The 26536-nt window shown below is 40.0% G+C and overlaps 1 protein-coding gene across 5 annotated transcripts in view; it reads left to right on the top strand.

Annotated features, from left to right (window-relative positions):
* Window positions 1-26536, top strand: part of ptpn4a (protein tyrosine phosphatase non-receptor type 4a) — a 276928-nt gene that overhangs the window by 234273 nt on the left and 16119 nt on the right. For all 5 annotated transcript variants that reach the window (XR_007262457.1, XM_048598845.1, XM_048598844.1 and 2 more), the window contains 5 exons: window positions 4646-4736; window positions 10356-10417; window positions 14080-14226; window positions 18617-18745; window positions 24982-25130. Coding sequence is in view for 4 of the 5 variants with exons in the window: in XM_048598845.1 (XP_048454802.1) it covers window positions 4646-4736; window positions 10356-10417; window positions 14080-14226; window positions 18617-18745; window positions 24982-25130 (578 nt within the window). In the remaining variant the exon portion in view is untranslated. The remainder of the gene's footprint in view (window positions 1-4645; window positions 4737-10355; window positions 10418-14079; window positions 14227-18616; window positions 18746-24981; window positions 25131-26536) is intronic.

The raw sequence follows: 26536 nt of genomic DNA, 5'->3' as shown, positions 1-26536 counted from the left end.
CAAGGGAATTTCAGGAACTTGACTGTACAGTGAAGAAGGAAAGGCAATATAGTTCCAAGTCAGGATGTTGTGTGGGAAGTTGGTGCTTTTCTTATTCCCTTGCACTTGCTGCTCTTGCTGTTCTCCAAAGTAGAGGTTGTGGATGGGAAAATACTATCAAAGAAGTTTTAACGAATTAATGCACCTTGTAAATGGTATGCACTTCAGTCATGATATGTCGGCAGTGGAGAAAGTGAATGCTTGAAGTGGGGAATCAGATGCCAGTCAAAGCCAGCTGCTTTGTCCTGGTTGGTGTCAAACTTCTTTAATGTTATTGGAGTTGTGTTCATTTAGGTGTGTGGAAGTATTCCATCATATTCCTAACTTGTGTCTTGTGGATAGTGGAAGTACTTTGTGGAAGTGAGTTACTTGAAATTTTAGGTCTGTGGTTACTGACCCTTCTGCCATTGGAAACAAATTCTCTGTATTCCATCCAAAATATTAATAGCTGGAAAACTCTATCAAAATCTGCTCCTTCCTGTAACCACTCCTCAAGTTCTTCCCTGCTCAAAGGAGCTTCTCCAGTTTGTCTGTATGAGTTTTTGTTTAATTGTAGAGAGATTTTAGTGTTACATTTAAAAATGACCTGATTGTGTGTCTCCAAGTAAAGAACATGAGAATTTCTATTATTTGGTCGAATATAGATTGTAGATATGATAAGTAAATCTATGGTTTACATCAGAACAGTATTCTTGTAATGAATCAGTTGTGTTTTAATTTTAATCAGGGCTGGAACCAAATTGTGACATTTATAAATTATCTTCAGTGTGATCAAGATAATTCATTAAAGGGCAGTTGAACAAATGATTGAATAGGAAAATAACAGAATCAGAATGTAGCTAAGTCACTGAAAAGAGACATGGATGTGTCACGAGATTATGAAGGTGGAAGACTAGTAAAACCTTGATAACAAATGTTGCAAATGATATCCTCATGTGACCATTATCAGGGTTGGCTAGAAGTGAAAGTAAATTTCCATCTTTTGTTTTTTCCCTTTTTTGAGGTAGAATGTTTGATCTCCCCATTGATAGTATTTTCATTCACATTATTATTCTGGGATATGGTTAAAGTTTAGTTTGTTTATGGTTTGCCAGTTGTCCTGAGCATCATGAAAGTTTCTTCACTGAATATTACGCAAGTATTTTATAACACTGTTTTTGTAACCTTGGTATTAAAAATACTGTTTGCTGTTTAATTTTTGAGGTTGTTGAAGAATTAAAGTGCGGCCTGCTTCGATGAATTTTGATTTTGATAATCTGTGTCACATTATATTGTGAAGTTACTTGTGAAGAACCTCATCCCTGTCTAGTAAATTTCTTCTGAACTCTCAAAAAGTAGTTGTAACAACAGAATTTGTTAAGATTGTGAGAAAATGAGTTGAGCAGCAGCATAACTATTGGAATGCCAGTTCGGTGCCACATGGGGTCTAAAAAGCAAGTTTATGGCACGGTCCCTCTGCACCATCATGTACCTAATTCTAAATGCCCTTTGATGGACCAGGTTCTTGTGCATGCTTTTATTGGCCAGTTGTAAACCGTAATAGTGGCAGTAAGGGGGCAAGTTACAGTCAAGAAAACAGGTGAAAACCTGTCCTTCATTCCGTGTCACTATTTCACTTCTATCAATGGCTATTACATTTTAAAAAAACGTTATGTAGTGACTCATGAACCCAATCAATTTATATTCTCGGACTGGAACAATTCTTCCACATTAACAAAGGAGCATCCGTTCGACAGCAGTAATGTCTGTCCAATTGCAGCAAAGTCAATCACTGCTAATCTCATGAGGCAATGGCTAAACACCCAAGAGAATCCTGTTCACATTATACCAGTGGATCTTTAACACTGATCCAAACAGCGCTCAGTAATTCTTTCATCTACAATGATCTCCTTAGAAATGCAGCACTTCAGCAAGGTTCCTTGGGTGGAATCTTCCAAACCTATGACGTCTGCCATCGAGAAGGACTATTGCAACAGATACATGGGAAAACCAAAACTTGCAAGTTCACTGTTAAGCTGCACACCATCCTGACAGATGAACATAACAGATTGAGAGCAGAAGTAGGCCATTTGGTCTTACAAGTCCGCTCTTCCTTTCAATAAGATCACTGTTGATGTGCTTGTGTTCCAAATTCCATATTCCTATGTAATGCCGAAAACCTTTGATTCTGTTGCTAAACAAGAATCAATCTGCCTTAAAATATTCAGTGACTCAACCTCACCACCCTCTGAGGCAGAGTGTTCCAAAGTCAGACAAGCCTGCACGCGAGAAAGCTTTCTTTCTCATGTCACCCACAAGAGCAAATATCCTTACCATTGTCCACTTTGTGAAGACTGTTCAAGATCTATATACATGATTTAAGTAACACCTCACTCTTCTGAGCTCAAGTAAAATCAATACCAGTCTATCCAATCCTTCTTTGCAAGACAACCCACTCATTCCAGTAATCAGTGTAGTAAAGCTCCTCCGAGAAGCTGCCAATACATTTATATTCTGCTTTACATAAAGAGACCAAAACTGCGCACACTATTTGAGATGTGATCAATTCCTCTTGTAATAAAGGCTAACATCCTATTAGTTTTCTAGTTACATGCCATACGTGCTCACTAACCTTTTGCAACTCGTGTGTTGGAACACCTAGATCCTTCTGCACCTCAGAATTTTGCGGTTGTTCTCCATTTAAGCAACACTTCGCGTTTTTTTTTCCTATGAAAGTGAACAACTTCATATTTTCACATTTACTCCATTTGCCAGATCTTTATCTGCTCACAATCTATCTGCATCCTTGTTATACCATATTTACGAAACAATTTCCTACTTATATTTGTGTCATCTGTAATCTTGGCTACCATGCTTTCAATCACCACATCTAAGTTACTGATGTAAACTGTAAAACATTGAGGCCCAAGCACAGACATCAGTGATGCCCTCTTGTCATTTCCTGCCAATCTGAAAATATCCATTTATGCATACATTTTATTTTCTGCTGGCTCGTCAATATTCTACCCATGCTTGTGTGTCATCCCAACACCATAAGCTCCTATTTTGCACAATTACCTTTGATATGTGAAACTTTGTCAAATGCATTCTGGAATTTCAAGTACAGTACATCAACTAGTTCATGTTTTATCCACAGTGCAAGTTAATTCTTCAAAGTATTCCTATAAATTGGTTAGGCATGATTTCCCTTTCACAAAGCTATGCTGACATTTCTTGATTACCATCAGTTTTGGCAACAGCCCAGTTGTAACCTAAATGGTCAATTCTATCACCTTCCCCCCAAGCTAACTTGACAGTTTTCTGTTTTCTGCCTCCCTCCTCCTTGAATGTTTGCATTTATGTTTGCTACCTGTCATTCTGATGGGACCTTTTCAGAATCTAATAAATTTTGGAAAGTTAACACCAATGTATCTACATGCCCTTGGCTACCACTTGAAGAGCTTAGATTGAAGTCTATCAGGACTCGGAGACTTAGCAACTTGTAGCTCCATCCGATTTTGCTCAGTATCAATTCCCTAGTGATTCTATTTTCACCAAGTTTCTTCCTGTCTTGAACCTCTAGAATTACAGTTATAATTAGGATCATTTTTGTTTCTTCTATGTTGAATACAGAAGCAGAATATTTATACATGATGTCCACCATTCCTTTATCCAGTATTAACTCCCCATTCTCACTCTACAAAGGGCCAGCAATCACTTTACTAATTCTCTACCTTCTTAGGTACCCTTGCTATCTGATGTACGTTCTAGCTAGCATCCTCTCTTGTTGTAATTTATTAGTCCTAAGTTAACATTTGAATCATTCTCTGCTGCTGTTTGTATTCTGACTAATCATCAGACCTGTTGTCATCAAACAATACAATCCCTACAGTGTGGAAAGAGGCCATTTAGCCCATCGAGTCTACACTGACACTCCGAAGAGCATCCCACCCAGACTCAGCCTCCCACTCAATCCTTGTAACATGGCCAATCCACCTAACCTGCACACCTTTGGACTGAAATCACATGACACCAGGTTATAGTCCAACGGGTTTATTTGAAAACACAAGCTTTCAGAGCCTCTAACACCTGAAGAAGGAGAGAGGCTCCGAAAGCTTGTATCATGTAATTTCTGACCTTGTCCACCCCAATTTAACACTGGTGCCTCCATATTGTCTTTGGACTGAGAGGAAACTGGAGCACCTAGCAGAAACCCACGCAAACATTGGGAGAATGTAAAAACTCCACACAGACAGTCGCCCAAGGGTGGAATCGAACCGGGTCCATGCCACTGAGAGGCAGCAGTGCTAACCACAGAGCCACAGTGCTGTCCAAATCTGCACAATTTACCTGAAGTTTGAAAGTCTCCTTAACTACTTCAGTTAACTATGGGGATGGTGGGTCCTCCACTTGGAAGTGAATTGACTAAGTGATGCATTTTTGAAACAATGAAGCTTAAAGTAATTACAGGATAATATGCGCAAAAAGCTATTTGTAGAAGTAGTTAGCAGCCCCATTCTTGTTGAATCAGAATGGTTGAAGATGAATTAAATAGACTTTGACCCTTCTCGGTCAATTCCTAGATCATATTTTTGAAGGTTAAACTATTCTTTTATTCCCTTCACAGCAACTGTATAGAAAAAAGCCTGGAATGACAATGTCATGTGCCAAGTTACCTCTAAATATTTCCAAAAACAGATATAGAGATATCTCACCTTGTAAGTATAGTTTGTTTTAAATTTCATTTCATTACATCTCTGCAACTGAGGAATTTATAATCAGCAAGATCTTGCAAGAGAGAACCCTTTCTGTGTTGGGATTGTGACATAGTTTGTGTTTATTTTGTAATCTCAAAGGAAAACAAAGGCCCTCTGTTCTCAACCTTGTCTGTAAACCTCTTAAAATCCTACAAAATTTCTAACCCAGCATCTTTATGCAAGGGAAACACATTCTAAGTACAATGGTACTTAAATGTTGTATACCTAATTGTACGTGCTTCTATTGACTAAAGGTACAGCAGGTCACTTGTCATGTGAAGTGTTATTAAATATTGACAAGCAATGCTCTTTTCCACAATTTTTAGTTCTTGTGCTGAGTTAGTGTTTCATAGGCTATACCTTAATTTAGAAAAAAAAAAGCGCTATCTCTTGTGATGATTCCTGATTCTATAATTTATGTACAATTTATAATACATGAATTGTATGAAGGGACCAAGAGTATGGTTGCTAAAGTTGTAGGTGATGCATGGAAACAACGGAGTGGCAATAGGCCATTCAGCCCCGCAAGCCTGGTCTGGCATTCTAAATCATGGCTGATCATCTATCCGTATTTCCCTGCAATCCACATATCCCTTGATGTCATTAGTAACCAGAAATCCATCATTGTCTCTTGTGAACTAATTTAATGGCTGAGCTTCCAGAGCCCTCTGAGGTAGAGAATTCCAAAGATGCACTACCCTCTGAGTGAAGGTGTTCCTCATCTCAGTTGTTTTTAAATTCACTCATGGAACATTGTCGCTGGTCGGCCAACATTTATTGCCCATTCGTGGTTACCCTTGAGAAGGTATTGATGAGCTACCTTCTTGAACTGCTGCAGTTCCATAGTCAATATCTAGTGCCTTGATATCACATGAAGTGAATTAAATAGGCTGAATACTGGCATCTGTGATGCTGGGAGTATCCAAAGGAGGCCAAGATTGATCATGCACTTGTCGTTTGTGGCTGAAGGTGGATGCAAATGCTTCCGCCTTATTTTTTGCACTGGAGTGTTGTCTTTACCATTGTTGAGGATGGGGATAATAGTGGAGCCTCCTTCAATGAGTTGTTTAATTATCCAGCATCATTTAGCCCTGACTGTGGCAGGACTGCAGAACTTAGATTTGATCTGTTGCTTATGGGATTGCTTAGCCTTGTCCATTGAATGTTGTTTCTGTTGTTTGACATGAAAGTCATCCTGTGTTGTAGCCTCACCAAATTGAAAGTTCATTTTTAGGTATATCTGGTGCTACTCCAGCCATTGACTCCTGCACTTTTCATCAAACCAAACTTGACCTCCTATCATGATAGTAATGGTAGAGTGGGGGAATATGCCAGGTCATGCGTTCCTCAAAGATCAAAGTTGGAACCTTTGGTGTTAGTGGTACATATAAATGATTTAGACTTGAATGTAGGAGAGTTGAACAGTAACTTTACGGATGATACAAAAATTGGTGGTGTGGTAAATAGTAAGGATAGCCTTAGATTACATGAGGATATAGGTAGCTAGTCAGATGGGCTGATCAGTGGCAATTGGAACTCGATACAGATAAGTGTGAGTTGATGCACTTGGGCAAGACAAACAAGGTAAGAGAAAACATGATGAACAGTAGAAATCTGGGATCACCAAGGATCAGAAGGACCTTGATCATACACACCAGTCCTCTAATGTAGTGAGGCAGGTAGATAAAGTCGTTAAGAAGGCATATTGGAACTTGTCTTTTTTAGCCAAGGGTAGTGTTTAAAAACAAGGTGGTGATGCTGGAACTGTATAAAACATTAGCTAGTCCACAACCAGAGTATTGCTGCAGTTTTGGAATCCAAATAATAGGAGGGATTTGATTGCATTGGAGAGGGTGCAGCAGAGTTTTACCAGGATGTTGCCTCGGCTGGAAAGTTTTAACTATAAAGAGAAATCAGTTAAGACTGATTTTTTTTTTCTGAAGAAGTGTCTCGACCCGAAACGTCAGCTTTCCTGCTCCTCTGATGCTGCTTGGCCTGCTGTGTTCACCCAGCTCTACACCTTGTTATCTCAGATTCTCCAGCATCGGTAGTTCCTACTATCTCAGTTAAGACTGAGTTTATTTTCCTTTGAGCAGAGGAGACTGAGGTCGGGCGCATATGAAGATGTATAAAATTGAGATGTGTAGAAAGGGTAGATAGGAAGGAATCTTTTCCCTAGGTGAAGGGATCAATGATTGGGGGCATAGATTTAAGGTAGAGAGGTAGGAGGTTTAGAGGAGATGAGAGAGATTATTTTTCTCCCACAGGATGATAGGAATCTGGATTATATGGTTGGAAGAGGCAGAAACCCTCAACATTTCAGAAGTATTTGGATGTACACTTCCGATGCCAAGGCATGCAAAGCTATAGGCCAAGTGCTGGAAAATAGGATTAAAATAGTAAAGTGTTATTTTTTTGGCTGGAGCAGACTCGATTGAACTATATTATCTGATATCACTGGACTTCTTTAAGATAAGAAACCTCCACTTTAAGAAGATGATGCATTTCTGGAAACCACTGCATACTTACATACAAGTAGTTACAATTTAAGTTTTTCATTGTAATTTTTATATAACATTATGAATTCCCAACCTAGGACTTCAGGCCCTAATATCTATGAAATCAATAGAACAATATATTTTCCACAATGCATTGTCATTGGTATTGTGTGGGAGAAAAAAAGAGAAGGACCAGGAGACCATCACCAATATCTAAAAGCACAACAGGGAGAGAACAATAAATAAAACAGATTGAGGGGAGGAGGAAATCCAGGAGTAGCATGACAGGAAAGTTGATTGATGGGTGAGGCCACTTTTAGAATACTGTGTTCAATTCTAGTCTCCCTGCGCTAGGAAACTTGAAAGGGTTCAGAAAAGATTTATAAAGATGTTGGCTGGGATTGGAGGGGCTCCTCTATAGGGAGAGGTTAAATAGGTTAGGGCTTTTTTCTCTGGAGCGTTGGAGGCCGAAGGGTAAACTTATAGAGGTTTATAAAATCATGAAAGTCACGGATAGGGTGAATAGCAAAGGCCTTCTTCCTAGGGTAGAGGGGTCCAATACTAGAGGGCATAGGTTTAAGGTGAGAGGGGAAAGATTTAAAAGGAGGTTGAGGGGCAACTTTTTCTCAGAGGGTGGTGCATGTATGGAACAAGCAACAAGAGGAGGTCACGGAGGTGGGAACAATTACAGTATTTAAAAGGCATCTGCATAGGTACATGAATAGGAAGGGTTTAGAGGGATGTGGACCACATGCTGGCAAATGGGACTGGATCGGATTAAAATATCTGGTCAGCGTAGACCATTTGAACCGAAGGGTCTTTTTCTGTGCGCTATAAGTTCATGTGCTGTAGGTTGACCCACAATGCTTTTAGACCGTTTGGAATTTGGTCCAGCGAAAGTGAAGGAACAGAGGTATACTTCCAAGTTAAGATGGTGAATGACTTGGGGGGATCTTGCAGGTGATGGTGTTCCCATGTATTTGCTGCCCTTGTCCTTCTAGACGGAAGTAATTGTCGGTTTGAAAGATGCTGTCTAAGGATCTTGGGTGAATTTCTGCAATGCATCAAGTCAATAGTACACACTGCTGTAACTCAGTATTGATGGTGGAGAGAGTGGATACTTGTGGATGTGGTGTCAGTCAAGCGGGATGTTTTGTCCTGGATGGTGTCAAGCTGCTTGAGTGTTGTTGGACCTGCGCCCATCCAGACAAGTGGAAACATTCCATCACATTCCTAAATTGTGCCTTGTAGACGATGGACAGATTTTGGGGAGTCAGAAGGTGAGTTACACGCCACAGTATTCCTAGCTTCTGACCTGTTCTTGTAGCCACTGTGTTTATGTGGCAGGTCCAGTTAAGTTTGTGGTTCATGGTAACACCCCAGGATGTTGATAGTAGGGGATTCAGTGATGTTAACACCATTGAATCTCCAGGGACGATGGTTAAATTGTCTCTAATTGGAGATGATCATTGCCTGGCATTTGTGCAGTGTGAATGGTTCTTGCCACTTGTCAGCCCAAACCTGGATATTGTCCAGATCTTGTTCCATATGAACATGGACTGCTTCAGTATCAGTGGAGTCTCTAATGGTGCTGAAAATTGTGCAATCATCGGAGAACTTCCCTTCTTCCAATGGAGGGAAAGTCATTGATGAAGCAGCTGAAGAGGGTTGGGCCTACAACACTACCCTGAGGAGCTCCTGTACAGATGTCCTGGAGGGACATGTTTAAGTCATAAAGTTGTAGATTGTGCTGGGGTACAGTTCTGCTGCTGTTGATAGCCCACAGCGCTTCATGGATGTCCAGACTTGAGTTGCTAGATTTGTTCAAAGTCTGTCCAAAGTTATCTCCGCTATTGTGCAGTGGTCACTCTGACCGATACTGTCATTGACATACAGCCGGCAGATTGGTAAGGATGAAGACAAGTCTGTTTTTCCCTCTTCTTGGTTCCCTCACCATCTGGTACTGACCCAGTCTATCAGCTATGTCCTTTAAGGCTCCCAACCAGCTCAATCAGTAGTTCTGCTACTGAATTATTTTTAGTGGTTGACATTGAAATCCCCTATCCAGAGTACCCTTGCCACCCTCGGTGCTTCATTCAAGTGCTGTTCAACATGGAAGAGTACTGATTCTTCAGCAGATTGAGGGCGGTACATGGTAATCAGCAGGAAGCTTCCTTGCCCATGTTTAACCTGAAGCCATGAGACCTCATTGGCTCAGGAGCCAATGTTGAGGATTTGCAAGGCAACTCCCTCCTGATTGTATACTACTGTACTGCCACCTCTCCTGGGTCTGTCCTGACAGTAGCACAGGACATATCCATAGATGGTGAATGTGTTGTCTGGGGCTATGGTTTTATATGGTATGGTTTTGGGGCTATTTATCTGTAAGCTATGGTTTTGTGAGTATGACTATGCCAGGCTGTTGCTTGACTACCCTGTGAGACAGCTCTCCAAACTTTTAACACTAGCCTCCTGATGTTAATAAGGAGGACTTTGCAGGGTTGACAACACTGTTTGTACCCTTGTCTTACCCAGTGCTTAGACTGATGCCAGATCGTCTGTTTGGTTTCATTTCTTTATTGAGACTTAATAACGATTAATAAAGTTGAGTGACTTGCTGGGCCTTTTCAGAGGGTAGTTGAGAGTCAACCACATTGCTTTGGGTCTGGAATCAATGTAGGCCAGACCTCCTGTATAGACCCCCTTAATTTGATCCCATAATCATTTTATCTGAGTGAGTGCAACGTTGAATCTGTTTGATGTAGCAAAGAAAGCGATGAAATGCCGGAGTGCATTTATTTTGTTCTGTACAATATTATACATCCTTACATTGCAAGTCAATCTGTGCTGAGGATATTGCCTTTTCAAAGTCAAGAAATAAAAAATGCAGCAACCATAATTGTGTATTTTTGCTTCTGGTATCTTGTTCTCTTATGCACTTTTTGTCCGTTATATCATGAAACTCTTCCGGCCTATGACAAAATATTTGATATTTCCCAACAACAATGCTTAATTATTTTCCTGTATGTGATGTAAATGTTCCCATTATGTGAATTTACCAACCTCTCTACTTTTCTTACAGATGATGCAACACGGGTTATTCTAAAGGGTACAGATGACTACATTAATGCAAATTATATTAATGTGAGTAGCACAATGTACATTAGAAGTTGTATACCATGTTCAGATTCTATGGTACCCTGCTGAAAAATATGTCAGTAATTCTTAATTGTCCACTTAGTGCAAGAATAATAAAATCTGTTACTTACTCTGTGACACGAGAGTGGAGTCCTATATCATTATTGTGCCATTTTTGAAGTTCTAACTTGGGCATTGGAGATGGTGCACATGTTTTGGAGAGTCAGGAGGTGGTTTACACAGCATCTTCAGCTTCTGACCTTCTCTTGCAGTCATAGTATTTATATGGCTGGTTCCACTGGCTGCATTGACTATTCGGGGTGTTGATTTGGGGGGATGGGGATTAAAGAGGGGAAACAGCGATGGTAATGCTTTTGAATAAATTCTGTATTGTTGAAGATGATCATTGCCTAGCACTTGAGTGTCACAAATGTTCCCTGCCTATCAGCCCAAGCCAGGACAGTTTAAGTCTTGCCCAGTACTGTCATAGAATGCTTCACTATCTGAGGAGGCTTAAATGATACCTAATATTGTACGTTCATCAGCGAATATCTTCACATCTGCCCTCGTGATTAAGAACATTGGACCTAGGATAACAGCCTGAGGAATTCCAGCAATGTTCTGAGATTGATATGATTGGCCCTAAACAATTTCAATCAACAATTGTCCCCTGTGTTAGATATGACTCCAACTTTCGGAGTTGGTTTTAAGTTTTCACTCCAGGTGTACCAGGGCTCATGAAATCGTACTCAGTCAAATGCTGCCATAGTGTTAAGGTGTCAATCGTTCTTGCCTCACCTCTGAATTCAGTTTATTTTTCCATGTTTGGATCAAGTCTTTAATGAGATCTGCAGACAAGTGACCCTGGCAGAACAAAAACTGTGCATTGAGGGTTTGGAGACTAATACAGCTATATAAATCATTTTATTGCTGTTTGCTGCATTGCTGAAATGTTTCACAGCAGACAATTTGATTTTCCCAGATAGCTAGATGAATATTTATTGGTGAGTTTGTATTTTTGAAAATGAGAAGTTCAACATTTTATGTTCGATCTTTGATAATGTGGGGATATTTGGAATATGGATGATAAATATTTTGATATTGCTGTTACAATTTTTTTTTTAATGTTGCTTAATTGTATTGACCATGTCTCTAACTTTTTCTTATACTAATATTTCTTGGTTTTGATTGCTGAAATGGACCTGTCTCTCCTATCTTTGTGAGATGATAAACTAAGATGAAATGAATGGGCCGGGCCATCTCATCTAAAACTACCTTGTGATCCTTCAGATGTTTACAGCTTGTCATGTATTAAGAGTCCATTCAGAGATGGAATGGGGAATTGCAGTTAGCTTTTGACTAGCCAGTCACGTTTATGCACGCTAAATGTTCAGGCTAAAGTTTGAAGAAACCATTTTCTAAAAGTTCGAAGCAGATTTTTGACTTATTCTTATATCCCCCAATGTGCGTCTGACCTGAATCCTAAATTAAGTAATTTAGTAGTGGTCAGATTCTTATTATTGTAATGGCCTATCGAGAGAAGCTATTGTTCCAAGCCTCGGCTTGGCACATATGAAAGATGACTAAGGGGAGACGATGGCAGCGGTAGTGTCAATTGACAACTAATCCAGAACGGCATGTAATGTTCTGGGGACATGAGTTTGAATTCCATCATGGCAGATGGTGAAATTTGAATTCAACAAAAGAAACTGGAATAAACAATAAAGCACGTCTCATGGCAACCACATAACCACTGGCAGATTGTTGTAAAATTTTTTCTGAAGAAGGGTCTAGGCCCGAAACGTCAGCCTTTCTGCTCCTCTGATGCTGCTTGGCCTGCTGTGTTCATCCAGCTCTACACCTTGTTATCTCTGTTGTAAAAAACCCATCTAGAACATTACAGCGCAGTACAGGCCCTTCGGCCCTCGATGTTGCGCTGACCTGTGAAACCAATCTGAAGCCCATCTAACCTACACTATTCCATTATCATCCATATGTTTATCCAATGACCATTTAAATGCCCTTAAAGTTGGCGAGTCTACTACTTTTGCAGGCAGGGCATCCGACACCTTTACTACTCCGAGTAAAGAACCTACCTCTGACATCTATCCTATATCTATCACCCCTCAATTTAAAGCAATGTCCCCTCGTGCTAGCCATCACCATCTGAGGATAAAGGCTCCCACTGTCCACCCTATCTAATCCTCTGATCATCTTGTGTGTCTCTATTAAGTCACCTCTTAACCTTCTTCTCTCTAACGAAAACAGCCTCAAGTCCCTCAGCCTTTCCTCATAAGACCTTCCCTCCATACCAGGCAACATCCTGGTAAATCTCCTCTGCACCCTTTCCAATGCTTCCACATCCTTCCTATAATGCGGCGACCAGAACTGTACGCAATACTCCAAGTGCGGCCATGGTTCATTAACATCCTTTAGGGAAGGAGATCTGCCTTCCTTAGCCTCTCTAACTTACATGTGACTGCAGAACCATAGAAATGTGATTTACTCTTAACTGCCCCCTGGGCAAATAAGAATAGGCAATAAAAGCTGGCCTCAACAGCAACGCCCTCATCTCATAAATGAATTTTAAAAAAGGTTCTAAGTTGACGTTCTTACCATTTCTATCCTTGATTTTGTCGCTTCACAAATCTATATTACTTCAAAAGTTGTTTGAATTTGATTTGATTTATTATTGTCACAAGCACCAAGATACAGTTAAAAATGTTGTTTTGCATGCTATCCAGACAAATCATCGTCTTACGTAAGTATATCCGTAATAGAACAAAATGCAAAATATAGTGTTACAGCTACAGAGAAGGAGCAGAGAGAGAGATCAACTCTAATGTATGAGAAGTTCATTCATATGTCTGATAACAGCAGGGAAGAAGCTGTTCTTGAATCTGTTGGTACGTGTTTTCAAACTTTTGTATCTTCTGCCCAGTGAAAGAGAATATAACTGAGGTGGGATGGGTCTTTGATTATGTTAGCTGCTTTCCCGATGCAGTGGGAGGTATAGACAGAGTCAGTGGAGTTTTTCCTCAATGGTGTATTCCAAAGGTTTTCAATTGTTTGATTCTGCATTTTTAATAGCCACTCTTCTCCATAAGCTTCATATCTCCATAAGTCACTTCACACTCTGATATGAAGCCTTATATGGAGGATATTCTGACACAGGAGATATAGCCATAATAATTACCTCAATTGTGTATAAACAGCCTAGATTTGAAATGATTTGTGTGTACATCTTTATGGGAGCTTACCTTACATTCATGTTGAAATCACTCCATTCACTGGTAGAAAGGCAGTAGGTTGTTGAATTTATAACCAGGAGCTAGAAGAATCTCTGGCTCTCCTGAAAATAAGTTGCACAAATTTTTCCCATGTGTCCATTATACAACGGCGTAACAGCATGTGCTTTGCATATGCTAAAGCAGAGAATAAATTAAGTAGCTGCAAAACAGAAATAACTCTAGAAAGTAGTCAAAAATTGAGGGAAGTAGAGGTTTCTATCCTCTATCCAGTTTTTCTTTATGCATTACAGACTCTGAATTGACAAATTTGGACTTTAGAATCATAAAATAACAATCTGATTAAGCAAGGAATCATTGACAAGAGTCATGAGCATAAATTATAGTCAACTGTAACTTTTTCCCCTTTTAATTTTACAGATGGAAATTCCTTCTTCCAGTATAATAAACCGTTACATTGCTTGTCAGGGGCCTTTACCCAACACTTGTCCAGATTTTTGGCAAATGACTTGGGAACAAGGATCCTCTCTAGTTGTCATGCTGACCACCCAAGTAGAGAGAGGCAGGGTAAGTAAAATAAATGGGAATTGTTTTTGCGGTAGCTGAAAGGTGTAACTTGTTGTTTTTGCATAATCTTAACTTTAATGTCTTTAGTATTTTTCCAAACCATTGGTTTAGAACCTGATGCCCATTAAAAAGATATGTTGGTAGGGTGAGATGAAATAAAATTCTATATAATCTAGCTAAATATTGATTATTTGTGGTTTATAATAATTATTAGGTATTGAAGAAAATTTGTTCCAAATAAATTTGATAAATCATTTCAGGATAATAGATATTAAACACAGAAAGTGTTTACTTATCTTTACGTGGTGGGTGTGTGGAATGCGCTGCCGGCAGTGGGAGTGGAGTCAGATACTTCAGAGACTTTTAAGCGACTCATGGATAGGCACATGGAGGATAGTAAAATGTAGGGTACGCAGGGTAGATTGATCGTAGTAGGGTAATAGGTTGGCACAACATCATGGGCTGAAGGGCCTGTACTGTGCTGTACTGTTCAATGTTCTATGTTCTATTAACTGTACATAAATATTGATTGCCTTTGATCATGTCGTTTTCATAAAAATCGTAGTTTATTTGATCTCATTGTTACATTTTGTAATGTAATTACCCAAAAAAATTATTGATATATTTTTTAAATACATCAGTGTAGTTATTTTTAATCAACATGTTTGAATGTTATGACCAGTGTTCCCTCTAAGCTATATGGGCATGTGCAGAAACTTGGATTGGCATTGTGGTTTGAAGCACTGGGCATGCCAATCGTCATTTTGACACATTGACTTCCATTTTCGGGAGCCATTGCCATGCAGATACCTTAGAGGTCCTACGCTGAGAAAACAAATTAGAGACACTTCTGGTTATGATGCACCTCCATGGCAGATGGAACTTGAACTCTGACCTGGTCCAGAAGTAGAGACACACCACTGCGCAACAAGTGCCCTCAATAGATCAGTATGCCAGTAGTTTCAACAAAAGCAGAATACTGTGAATTCTGGAGATGTGAAATAATAAAAAATTGCTGGAGAAACTCAGCCGATCTGTTAGCATCTGAGGAGAAAGAAACAGTTTGTGTTTTGAGTCCGATAAAAGTCGGGTCTGACTCTCCATAAGTGCTGCCAGACCTGCTGAGTTTCTCCAGCACTTTGTGTTTTAAACCATTAGTTTAATTGTAGCTGTTATCACTGAGGTAACATCCAGTTGAAATCATGTTATCTTCTGGAAATATTCATCCTGATTTGCTCTCAAGAACAAGCTGTGCCCCTAAGCCAGGCTGTTCCAGTACTGATGCAACATCACCAACCAGGCAATGTATAAAATGCCTGGCTATACCCTGTCCACAAAAAGCAGAAAAAGACAATCCAACCAATTACTGCCCCGTTCGTCTACTCTCCTTTAGCAGTTAAATGGCAGAATGTGTCATTGGTGCTATCATGTGGCTCCTACTCAGCCGTAACCTGTTCACTAATGCTCAGTTTAGGTTTTGCCAAAGCCACCCAGCTCCTGACCTCATTGTACATGCCTGGACCAAAGTTGTCAAAAAAGCTGAACTTGAACTGAGAGTCACCGACCTTGATATCAAGTTAGTATTTGATTGTGTGAGACATCAGGAAGCTGTTAAGTGCCAAGTAACATTAGTACCACACAGTGCCAGGCAATCATCATCTCCCCTTGACATTCATTTTCATTACTGTTGCTGAATTCATCAATACAAACATCCTGTGCACTACTTTTCATTTAATTTGTGTTTTTGTCTGAGTGGAGCTGCAAGGTGTATGGGCAGCAGTGACTTCCAAAACCAGATGCCAATGCGGCAGCACACCAGTCAACACGCACAGACCCTTGGAGTGGCCGTGCAACTTTGATGGAACACAAGTTACCTTTGACCAGAAACTAGACCAATGATTGTGATTACAAAAGCAAGAATCATGCAATAAGTACCTCATCTCCTGATTCCCAATGCCTGTCCACATCTACAAGCCACAAGTCAGGAATGTGATGGAATACTGTCCACTTAGTTGGATGAGTGTAGCTCCAACAATACTAAGATATGATCCAGGACAAAGCAGCCCATGTCATTGGTGCTTTATCCACTACCTTTAGCATTTACTTCCGGCATTACTGTTACACAATGGCAGATGTGTACCATCTATAATATGTATTGCAAAACTCATTCCTTCGACAGCACCTTCCAAACGCATGACCTCTACCAGATAGAAGGACAAGGGCGGCATGGGAACACCACTACCTGTAATTTTTCTTTTAAGCCACAGTCCATTCTGTCTTGCAACAATGTTGATCTTCCTTCACTGTAACTTAGTCAAACATCCTAGAACTCTCCCTAACAGCACTGTGGTCATACCCAAACGCTATGGACTGCAGCAATTCAAACAAGCGGCTCACCATCACTTTCTCAAGAGCAGTTGGAGATGGCAACAAATGCTGGCCTAGCTATTGAAGCCCTCAACTTGCGAAATAATTATCTTAAAAATATGATCTATAATAGTACAATATTAATGTGGTCATATTTGAGAAGGAACCATTTCAACCTTGGACTCTTGTAGGTTTCATACTGAAATTTGCAGTTGTTTACCGTTTCTTTAATCATTTTCACCCTCATTTAATTGTTCCCTCATTGAGCTTGAATTGATGTTTACAATTTGTTAATGCTCTTCAAACTACATTTAACAAACATCATTTGTGGTGCTCTGTTTGCCTTTATACATGAAAAGCAACTTTAGCAGAATGTTATCAACTCCAAGTAACTTCGTTCTGATGTGCCAGCTCTGTGAAATAGCCCAGTTGGTGAGAGATAAGGTTCATGTTTCTAAAGCTATCTGTAGATATTGATGACTTTATGAATTAGTTTATATTTAGCTTTAATTTTTGATCTTCTGCAGTATATATTGCTTAAATGCCTGAACCGGGCTGCACCTAATTCATCCTCCTTACCTGAAAGAAGTATGCCTGGCTTCAGTCGTCCTGATAATACAGATCATAATGCTGTTTGCAGACATGAGCCAGTTTGCCCTCCTTATTCTGTATGGATGGAATTTGGAGAACATTATTGAAACTTCTTTCTACTTAGTGTCCATATACAGCCCTTCATGGCATCATCTATAAAAACCGATTCAAAGCTGACAACCAACTCAACCTCACTACTACCTCTTTTATAGTCTCTAATTTGTCCAGTATCAAGTCTTGGAAGAACAGAAATTTCCTCCAGTTAAATGTGGGAAAGCCTTTGGAGTTTGGAAGAATGGTGATCTTATTGAAACATGAGAGATTCTGTGAGTGCTTGATAGGATGGATTCTAAAGGATGCTTCCCTTTGTGGAGGAGTCTGAAATTTGGAGTGTTGTGTGTGCATAATTTTACACTTTAAGTGTCTATGATTTAAAAAGAAGTTGAGGAATCTCCTCTCTGAGGATGATTTGTCTTTGGAATTATCTTCCCCAAAGAACAGTAGAAGTTGACTGTTGTATATGTCAGCTCCATATATATTTCAGTTCTGTTAACTCTGTTTCTTTCTCCACAGATAGTGCCAGACCTGCTGAGTTGTTCCAGCAATTTCTGTTTTTTTGTTTGTGTGTAATATATTTCTTTTATTTGCAAAGAAGCCAAGAGTTATGGCTTGCTTGCAGGAAAATGGAGTTAAACCCACAATCAAGATCAGCCATGATCTTACTGAATGAGATAGCAAATTTGAGGGGCTAAATGGCTGACTCCTCCTATTTGTAATGATCTTATGAACCCTCTGACTTCATAATTTCTCTGTTGCTTTTGGTCATCTGCCCAAATATCTGAGTTTCTATCAAGTTTGCAGTTTTTGCATACAAACGTTAACATTTTGGCAGCGATCTACTTAAATGTGCTATATAAAATCAAACAAGAATGTATATTCTATTTAATTCCTAAATTTACCTCAAACACCGTATTTGTTCCAGTTAAACAATAGTTTTCCTCGAGGGAAAATGCCATGTGAAAAAGTTAGTGGTAACTACTAGTTACCAGAACTATTATTTTCATACCCCAGCCTCAGTAACCTGAAATCTTTTTATTCTTGTTTTCCTGCTTCACCTTGGCCTTGGCTTTATTTAATTGATAATTTGTGCATTTTATAATGTCTTCAGGGGAATGCACAGAATGAACATACATTTTGTGATGGCATTTGAATATCTCTACTATATTTGACCATGCAGATAGTTCTTCAGTTGTTTCTGAATCCCTCTGTACTTTGATACGGAAAAAATTTCATAGGATTAGCAATTTATTCTTTTTGTACAGATGATTCCTGACTAAGACAGAAGCTGCGGATTTGTACAGTAATTTATATTTGAAAGCAATCGTCTTGAAGAATTAAATTGTACTTACATGGTTCAGTTTTCTGTACTTAGGTCAAGTGTCACCAGTATTGGCCTGAGCATTCTGAAAATGCATCGTATGGAAACTTTGAGATTGGTTGTCAGTCAGAAAAGGGAAACCCTGCATATGTTTTCAGAGAATTGACTTTAACTAACTTGGAGGTAAGTTGAATTTGCTGAGAAGGATAACTGGCAGTGTTTTCTGATGTGTGATTCTCAAGTATACCTATCACTCTCCAGGCTCACCACTTGTCCATGCAGGTCTGGTCAATTTGTGCCCTGTTGCCGAGCCCAGATTACTGATCATTGAATGTTTGCTAATAGTGCCATTGGAATTAAAACTGCTACCATCTGGAGTATTCCTGCAATAAACATTGAATGTTCAACATGTCTAAACATATTTTATCTGTTTCAGTGTCTCTGGTATGGTTGAAAATTTCAATTGTAAATACTTGGGTTTTCTGAGGTCACCCATATGACATGGTTGTTTGTAGTAGAATAGGCAACCCATAACAGAATTTATCTTCACTAATGACAATTAGAATGCAGCACATCTCATGCAGAAAGTTCTAATGAGCCATGATTATTGTCTTTTATTGTAATATTAAATTTAAATCCAGGGATTTTCAATGAGTCATGTGAATCAGGAAATTTGCAAGCTCAACGCATGGCCTTTGCAGTGAGTTGATCGTGGCATGGAACTGCAACCTACTAATTTTCTGTTTATTTGGAGCAATGCAATCAACCTCATTCACTGTAGAGAAGACTAACAAACGTAGTTACCATTTCTGATTGGTAGTAAACACAGGTTGAGCAATCTGTGGACATTTATTGCACTAATGCTTCTCCTGTTGACTGAAGTGAAGCAGGTTACCAATGCCAACAACAAGGAATCAGCACCTTAAGGCCTTATGACATAGGAGCAAAAGTAGGCTAACCATCGTGTCTGTTCCCCCATTCAGTGAGATCATGGGTGATTTGATAATTCTCAACTCTACTTTCCGCCTTATCCCATAACCCTAATTTTGTAGAAGACAGGATTGCTTCAAGCCTGCTCCATCATTCTTAATGATCATGGCTGATTTCGATCTCCGTCCCCTAATCCTGCCCTCAACCTCGACTTTTCAAAAGCACTTTTCAAAAGTCATGCCAGATATTTCATGAACAAAGATCGCGATGTTTTTCCCTGATCCGTTTAGCTACAGAGCTATATCTACCTCCTTGTAAACAATGTTTTCGCCTCAACTACTGTCTGTGGTAATGAATTCCACAGTCTGGGATAAGAAATTTCTCCTCATTTCAGTCTTAAAGGGTTACTCCTTATCCTTGAACCACAACTCCTAGTTCTGGACTTCTCCCACCATCAGCAACATTCTTCCTGCATCTTACCTGTCTAGTCCTGTTAGAAATTTTAGGTTTTTGAGATTTTAACCTCATTCTTCTGAACTTCAGTGAATACAATCCTGACCGATTTCAATCTGTCCTCAAATGTCAGTTCTGCCATTCCAACAATCAACTTGGCAAAATTTTTCACTGCATTCCTTCTATAGCAAAAAACATTCTTCCTCAGATAGAGACCAAAACTGTACACAATATTCCAGGTATTGGCTCACCAATGCCCTGCATAAAAGCAACAAGGTATCCTTGTTTCTGTACTCAAATCCTCTCGCAACGAAAGCCAATATATAATTTGCTACCTGCTTTCAGAAACTGGTGCAGAAGGACACCAGGGTCTTGCTGAATATTCTACTTTGTCAATTTACAGCCATTCAAATCGTAATCTTGAGTGATTTCTCTGATCTTGACTCCCTTGCATGGAGGGAAAAAATTAGCAAGGATAGTGTCTTTTTCCACTTTCTAGCCTCAAACATAGTGATCTTTGTTCATGAAATATCTGGCATGACTCATTATCAGTCCTTTTGAAAAGTGGAGTCGGGTGGTGAAAGCAAACCCCCAAGCCTATGACCTCATCCCATCTCTCATTCCTTTGGTCTAAGGCAGTAATTTTCAACCATTTTTTGGTTAAGTAATCCTGTCGTATATTGTGAAACTCTGTGAAACTCAACCCTCTCTGTCTGCCTTCCCCTCACACGATCTATATGTTGTAGAACAAATGAAAACAAAATGAAACACTACTAATGAATATTTTTTGTTAAATGTGAGAATATTGTGAAAAATTGAAAGGTTTAGTATTTTCAAATGAACTAAAATGTTACATAAAAGATTTGAATATTATTTGAGGAACCTTTTGTGTTCTGTGAGACATCAGTCTGGGATTGCACAACTTTACTGGGTCTATGGGCACAGCGCTGCCAGTTTGCAGCACCAAACAGGTGTCTAACTCTAAGGAAAACAGTGTAAGAGAAACTTGGATCAGGCAGCATCTGAAGAGAGAATTAACTAGTATTATGATTGTTCTGAATTGACGCTGTTCATTATAATAACATCTACTACATTTTTCGCTATTTACTTGCATGGAATTCATTGCTGTTGTGATTTGAAGCATTTGTTCCTGGCTCCTAGTTAGCTGAATATTTCTTTGATGGTGTAAAACTGTTTCCCACTCCCCACTGCAATCTCCCTCTTCCCCTCCCTTTGCCCTCCTCCCCCACCATCACACCCTACAGCTTTCTTCGCAACCCTCAACCTCGCTTGCAGCTTTTTTCTCTCTTTTCTTCCCATCTCACTGTGATATACTCATCAGCTTGTAAAAGCACTGAAAGGACTGGCTGTAGGCAAACCTCAATTCTTTGACTTCTCGGGTGAGTCCCTGAATTCACCAGACCCCAGCTGCTGGCAAAAGCCCAGAAATTCTCAGTAAGATGTGGCTCCAGCTCCACTCGTGATGCCCTCTCTGCCAACACTTATTTTCCTAACCATTTGCTGCACCTGCAATCACAGGTTATTTCTCTCTCTCATTTGCTGCTGATGGACTAAACCTATCAGCAGCAAATGTGAGAGAGGGCTCGTCAGTGATTGAAGGAGCTGCTTGTCAGATTCTGTCCGCTCTGCTTACAAGTGCAAAATTTCACTGATCACCTTGAGCATTGTGAGGACTTTGAGGGTGAATTCACCACACTGCCTCCTTGTATTTTGAGCCCTGATGGAAAGTCAAGATAACATAATAAGAGACTGATATATTGACTACAATGTACCACTAATAGGTAGTCATTCTCACTCATCTGTCAATGGTTTCCTATTTCTATTCAACCTTGAACTTTTTCTTTATTCTCCTACAGACTTCAAAAATTTTATGGAATAGTAAACCAAATTGAAGTATTTCCTGATGCTAGTTTTGTTTTTTTTTGAAAAGAAATGTGTTTTACATGAAATGCTTTGCTGTGTCATTTTACTAGACTGATTGATACAAAGCTAGTTGATGAAGAGCCACTGAGCTTGAGGTGGGAGCTCTGTTGTTGACACAGTTTGCAATTTATGTTGCTTAATTGCAACCCATTGGGTGAATTGTACCCTAGAAATGTTGATCCAAATCCTGGTTTATCTGCAGTAGCTTTTTTTTTTATCCTACTACAAACTTTCAAATGTTTATTGGGAAAAGCTATTCACAAGTAAAGGGACAGTTGGAAAATGGGAGGCCTTTTAAAAATGAGAGAGTTCGGAATCAGTATGCTCCTGTTCGTGCAAAGAGCAAGGCCGAAGGTGTAGAGAATGGTGCGTCACTTGAGAAATCGAAGCTGTGGTCAAGAAAAAGGAGGAGGCATATTGTCAGGTATCAAGTGAATCGCTGGAGGAGTATAAGGGCAGTAGGAGTATACTCAATGGAAATCAGGAGGGCAAAAAGGGGACACAAGATAGCTTTGGCAAATAGGGCTAGGAGAATCCAAAGAGTTTCTACAAATAGATTAAGGGCAAAAGAGTAAATATGGAGTGAATAGGGCCTTTTAAAGATCAGTGGCGCCGTCTATGTGTGGAACCATAGGAGATGGGTGAGATATCAAACAAGTATTTTGTGTCAGTATGTACTGTGGAGTAGGACGTGGAAGTTAGAGAACTTGGGGAAATAAATAGTGATGTCTTGAAAAGTGTCCATATTACAGAAGAGGAGGTGCTGGATGCCTTAAAATGCTTAAAGGTGGATAAATCCCTGGGACTTGATCAGGTATATCCCAGAACTTTGTGGGAAGCCAGGAAAATGATTGCTGGGCCCCTTCCTGAGAAATTTGTATCATCAATAGCCATGGGTGAGGTGCTGGAACACTAGAGGGTGGATAATGTGGTGCCATTATTTAGAAAGGTGGTAAAGAAAAGCTCGGGAACTGCATACTGAGCCTGCCATCAGTGGTGGGTAAGTTGTTGGAGGGGATCCTGAAGGACAGCAATTACATTGTTTGGAAAGGCAAGGACTGATCAAGGATAGTCAGCATGGCTTTGTGTGTGGGAAATCATGAAAGGCGGCACGGTCGCTCATTGGTTAGCACTGCTGCCTCACAGCGCCAGGTGCCCGGGTTCAATTCCACCATTGGGCGACTATCTATGTGGAGTTTGCATGTTCTCCCCGTGTCTGCGCAGGTTTCCTCCAGGTGCTCTGATTTCCTCCCAGAGATGTGCAGGCTAGGTGGATTGACCATGCTAAATTGCCTATAGTGTTCAGGGATGTGGAGCTTAGGTGGGTTATAGGGGGATGATGGGTCTGGGTGGGATGTCTGAGGGTCAGTGTGGACTTGTTGGGCTGAAGGGCCTGCTTCCATACTGTAGGGATTCTATGATCTATGATGAATCACTAACTTGATTGAGTTTTTTTAAAGAAGTGACAAAGAAGATTAATGAAGGCAGATCAGTAGATATTGTCTAATCGATTTCGGCAAGGTGTTTGGCAAGGTTCTGCATAGTAGACTGGTTAGCAAAGTTTGATCACGTGGAATCCAAAGGGAGCTAGCCAACTGGATACAAAATTTGCTTGAAGGTAGGAGTCGGAGAGTATGGTGGAGGGTTGTTTTTCGGACTAGAGATCTGTGACCCATGGTGTCCAGCAAGGATCAGTGATGGATCCACTGCTTTTCATCATTTATATAAGTGATTTGGATGTGAATATAGGAAGTATGGGTAGTATTTTGCAGATGACACTAAAGTTGGTGGTGTAGTAGACAGTTAAGAAGGTTATCTGAGTGCGGCAGGACCTTGATCAGAGGGGCCAGTGGGTCAAGGAGTGGCAGATGGAGTTTAATTTAGATAAGTGTGAGGTGTTGCATTTTAGTAAGACAAACCAGGGAAGGAATTATACACTCGATGGTAGGGCCCTGGGGAGTGTTGCTGAACAAAGAAACCTAGCGATACAGGTGCATTGTTCCTTGAAAGTGGAGTCGTAGATACAGTGTGATGAAGGCGGCATGTAGCATGCCGGCCTTCATTGGTCAGTGCATTGAATATGGGAATTAGGATGTTGTTTTGCAGCTTTACAAGACATTGGTGAGGCCACTTCTAGAATACTGTTTCAATTCTGGTCTCCCATTTATGGGAAAGATGTTAAGCTTGAAAGTGTTCAAAAAAGGTTTACAAGATGTTGCCATACTGGAGGGTTTGAGCTATAGGTAGAGGCTGAGTAGGTTGGATCTTTTTTCCCTGGAGTGTCGGAGGCTGAGGGGTGACCTTAGAGATTTGTAAAGTCATGAGGGGCATGGATTGGGTGAATAGTCAAGTTCTTTTTCCCAGGATAGGGGAGTCCATATTGTTTAAGGTGAGAGGGGAAAGATCTAAAAAGGACTTGAGGAGCAACTTTTTCATGCAGAGGGTATGGAACGAGCTGTCAGGAAGTGGTGGTGGCGGGTACAAACACGGCATTTAAAAGGCATCTGGATGAATACGTGGATTGGAATGGTTTAGAGAGATACGGGCCAAATGCTGGCAAATGGGACTAGATCAGTTTAGGATATCTGGTAGGCATGCACGAGTTGGAACGAAGGGTCTGTTTCTGTATTGTGTAACTTTGACTCTATGACTACTTTTGATATGTTTTGTTCATTAAATTATATGTAAGATATCTAGCCTGTCTGAAATTTTTCTGCGTTGCATTTCCAGTATTACTGTGACCCTGCTGTGGAACAATGGACAGCAGTAACACAGGTTGACTCATTTTCTTTGAGGTGATCTGGAGGTCTCTGTTTGGTAATGCGAAAGTACAGGTCTTCAAAGCTGAAGCCCTTATTTGAGACCTAAGTAATGCAAAGCTTTTGAACTATAAAATACGCTTTACAGTAAGATCAAAATTGGCTCAATCCCCAAGTGTAGTCTTTAACTGAAGGCAAACTGCAGATTGAACTGGCACCCATTTGTAGTCATCAGCCTGCTCCAACACTGTTTTATTTTAAGATGATCTTGAAGAAATTGCACATGTATCTTGTTTGTCAATTAGTGAAATGTAATCCTTTGCAACTTCACAGAAAAACGAGAGCCGTCCACTCACCCAAATCCAGTATATTGCATGGCCTGATCATGGTGTTCCTGATGATTCGAGTGATTTTCTGAAGTTTGTGTTGCTTGTTCGAGAAACACGGGTTGGCAAAGATGAACCAGTTGTTGTACACTGCAGGTAAATGGAGTTTAGCTGCTCACAAGCAAATATAGTGATAAGTGGAAGAACTCATTGTAGTTAGAACCTAACTGACAAATTGGGACAAAAACATAAATTGTTGGAGAAATTCAGCAGGTGCGGCAGCATTTGTGGAGACAAAACAGACTTCACATTGCGAGTCCAGTGACTCAGAACTGTTCTGTAAAAGGTTCCCTGGACTCGAAACATTAACTTTGTTTGCTCTTCACAAATTCTGCCACACCTGCTGAGTTTCTCCAGCAATTTATGTTTTTATGTCAGATGTCCAGCATCCACAGTTCTTTGTTGAGTGAGAAATTAGGATGTTGTCAGAAGAGAAACAAACAATCTTTTAAGCACCTATGAATTATTTTTCTACAGTTGGTAAATTCTAAATGTAGACTGCTTAAAATCGTATGCTAAATGAGAGCTTATTGCAGATCATATTTGAGCTTTTTTTTGTTCCGCCCAATGACAGTAACTTATCATTGAAATGTCTGAAGATTTTAATTGATTTAAATGCCAAGTCTGTCTCTGGAAAACACTGACTTTAATCTATTGTTATTGTCTTGTCACCAACATGCTAGATTTGTGAATACAAAAAAAATTATTGATTAATCTCTATTGCATAGTGTTCGCAGAACAGGAGCAGGCCTTTAGTGTCAACAAATCCGAGTTTAAGCTCAAGATCAGCAAAAGTATTTTGTTATTTTTTTTCCTTTCTGGAGAAGGTTCGCTCGAACTTTTTCTACCTAATTTAGAACTGAACTACACTGATATGTAGAATCCCACCTGTGCTTGCCAGGCTGTGCTGAGGAAGCTGATCAGCCAGAATAGCATTCGAGGGGCTATATCTGGACTTAACTCCTGGAATTGGGCAGGGACTGTTAACGGTGGGGCCTGCTGGGGCCTGGAGTTGGGGGATGTGGTGGATGGGGTGGAGTTGCCCAAGTCTGTCTTCCTGAAGCAGTCACTGTAGCTGGAAAATTTGATTGCGCAAGTATCAGGTGAGGTCAGAATCAAATAATGCTGTGATGACAGCTGATTCAATAGTGGAGAACAAAGTTTTTCATGTGTGGCTTAAATAGTAGGTACTCATAGTAAGCACTTTTTGATTTCTTTTGGGATGGGAGTGGCAAAAACTGACACGGGATCCACAGGAATGGGGTCTAGATGTTCAGAGATTAATTTACAATATCAGATTTGATAATACTTTTGAAATTGGTTAAGTGAGATCTATTTAATCCATGTATGGTTCATAATTGTTTAATTGAAGGCAGTTTTCCAACCCAAACAAATAAGGGAGGTACAAAACGGAACTTGTTTGGCCAGTGTCCCAAGATATGAATCTTGCAGTTATAGATGTTGCATCCACACAATAATCAGCTACACTACAGACATATTTC

Source organism: Rhincodon typus, chromosome 7, assembly GCF_021869965.1.
Source record: "Rhincodon typus isolate 14 chromosome 7, sRhiTyp1.1, whole genome shotgun sequence".
In the NCBI taxonomy this organism is placed as follows: Eukaryota; Metazoa; Chordata; class Chondrichthyes; order Orectolobiformes; family Rhincodontidae; genus Rhincodon; species Rhincodon typus.
Note: the sequence above shows the minus strand (reverse complement) of the source record. Positions and strands in the feature narration are given on the sequence as shown.